This window comes from Bison bison, unplaced genomic scaffold (assembly GCF_000754665.1).
Source record: "Bison bison bison isolate TAMUID 2011002044 unplaced genomic scaffold, Bison_UMD1.0 scf7180017864108, whole genome shotgun sequence".
Taxonomy (NCBI): Eukaryota; Metazoa; Chordata; class Mammalia; order Artiodactyla; family Bovidae; genus Bison; species Bison bison.
This window is the reverse complement of record NW_011494680.1, coordinates 11,549,493-11,550,568: the sequence shown is the minus strand read 5'-3', so window position 1 is coordinate 11,550,568 and position 1,076 is coordinate 11,549,493. Positions and strand designations below refer to the sequence as shown.

General features: G+C 63.5%; 1 protein-coding gene across 2 annotated transcripts in view; it reads left to right on the top strand.

Moving 5' to 3' along the window:
- Positions 1–7: 7 nt before the first annotated feature.
- The window catches only part of TOX (thymocyte selection-associated high mobility group box), a 311,684-nt gene continuing 310,615 nt past the window's right edge, over positions 8–1,076 (top strand). For both annotated transcript variants that reach the window (XM_010838988.1, XM_010838987.1), the window contains exon 1: positions 8–277. In XM_010838988.1, the coding sequence (XP_010837290.1) occupies positions 176–277 (102 nt within the window). In that variant the 5' untranslated portion in view covers positions 8–175. The remainder of the gene's footprint in view (positions 278–1,076) is intronic.

Sequence of the window (1,076 nt, the reverse complement as noted above, 5' to 3'; positions counted from 1 at the left end):
ATTTTTTTTTCTCCTCTTCTTCTTAAACAAACCACAAACGGATGTGAGGGAAGGAAGGTGTTTCTTTTACTCCTGAGTCCAGACACCTCTCTCTGTTCCGTCTAAGCTTGTTTTGCTGGACACTTTTTTTTTTTTTTAAGGCACAGAAAAGGAGTTTGCTTGATGTGAGAGTGAAATGGACGTAAGATTTTATCCACCTCCAGCCCAGCCCGCCGCTGCGCCCGACGCGCCCTGTTTGGGACCCTCTCCCTGCCTGGACCCCTACTATTGCAACAAGGTGAACGCTCTGCTTTTGTTCCGCCGCGTTCTGGCTGCTCGGTCCCGGGAGGGGGCGGCGGCAGGCCCGCCGGCCGGCCGCGGAGGCCGGTCTCCCGGGCGCGCTCGGCTCGCAGCCCCGCGGCTGCCGGGGCGTGCGCTCGGGGAGTCAGTTTTGCGGAGCAGCTCCCGGCTTTACCCTGCACCGCGATAGTGCGGAAAGTGACGCGCTTTGCTCCGTCGTTCCCTTCCCGCTGATCGCGATTCAGTAGTCCTGCCTAGGGTTGCCGCGGGCGCTGGGGGGGAAAAAATTAAGAAAGAACAGCAGAATACTTTGGGGGTGTGTCTGGGGTCCCGGAACGCAGGCGGAGAGTGAGAGAATTCCGTTGATTTTCTCGTTTCCCCTTCTCCCTCCTTCGCTCCTGTGCGGGCTGCGGGGGCTCGTGGTACCGCTTCCCGGCCCGGAATTAGTTGCCAGGGGAGCCGCTGGGAGTCAGGGTGCCGGGGACCCGGAGAAGCCCTCCGCCCGGGAACGGCGCTCCGCAACTCTTTTGTTTTCCCGAAGCCGATCGGCGGTAGAGCCCAGTGTCCGGGCTCGGATCTGCAGGCCGGGGTGCCACGGGAGCGCGGGGTCCCGGGGACAGCTCCCGCCCGGAGGTGCGCGCAGAAACCGCGAGTTTGTTAGGAACTGGGCGGGCGCGCCGCGTTCACGTTCGGAGCAGCAGCACTCGGCGCGGGACGCGAGCAGGTCCTGGACTGGACTGTACCCGATCCCGGGGACCCCAGGTGCCCAGGCCGCGGGGTCCGGGGCGAAGCCGGCC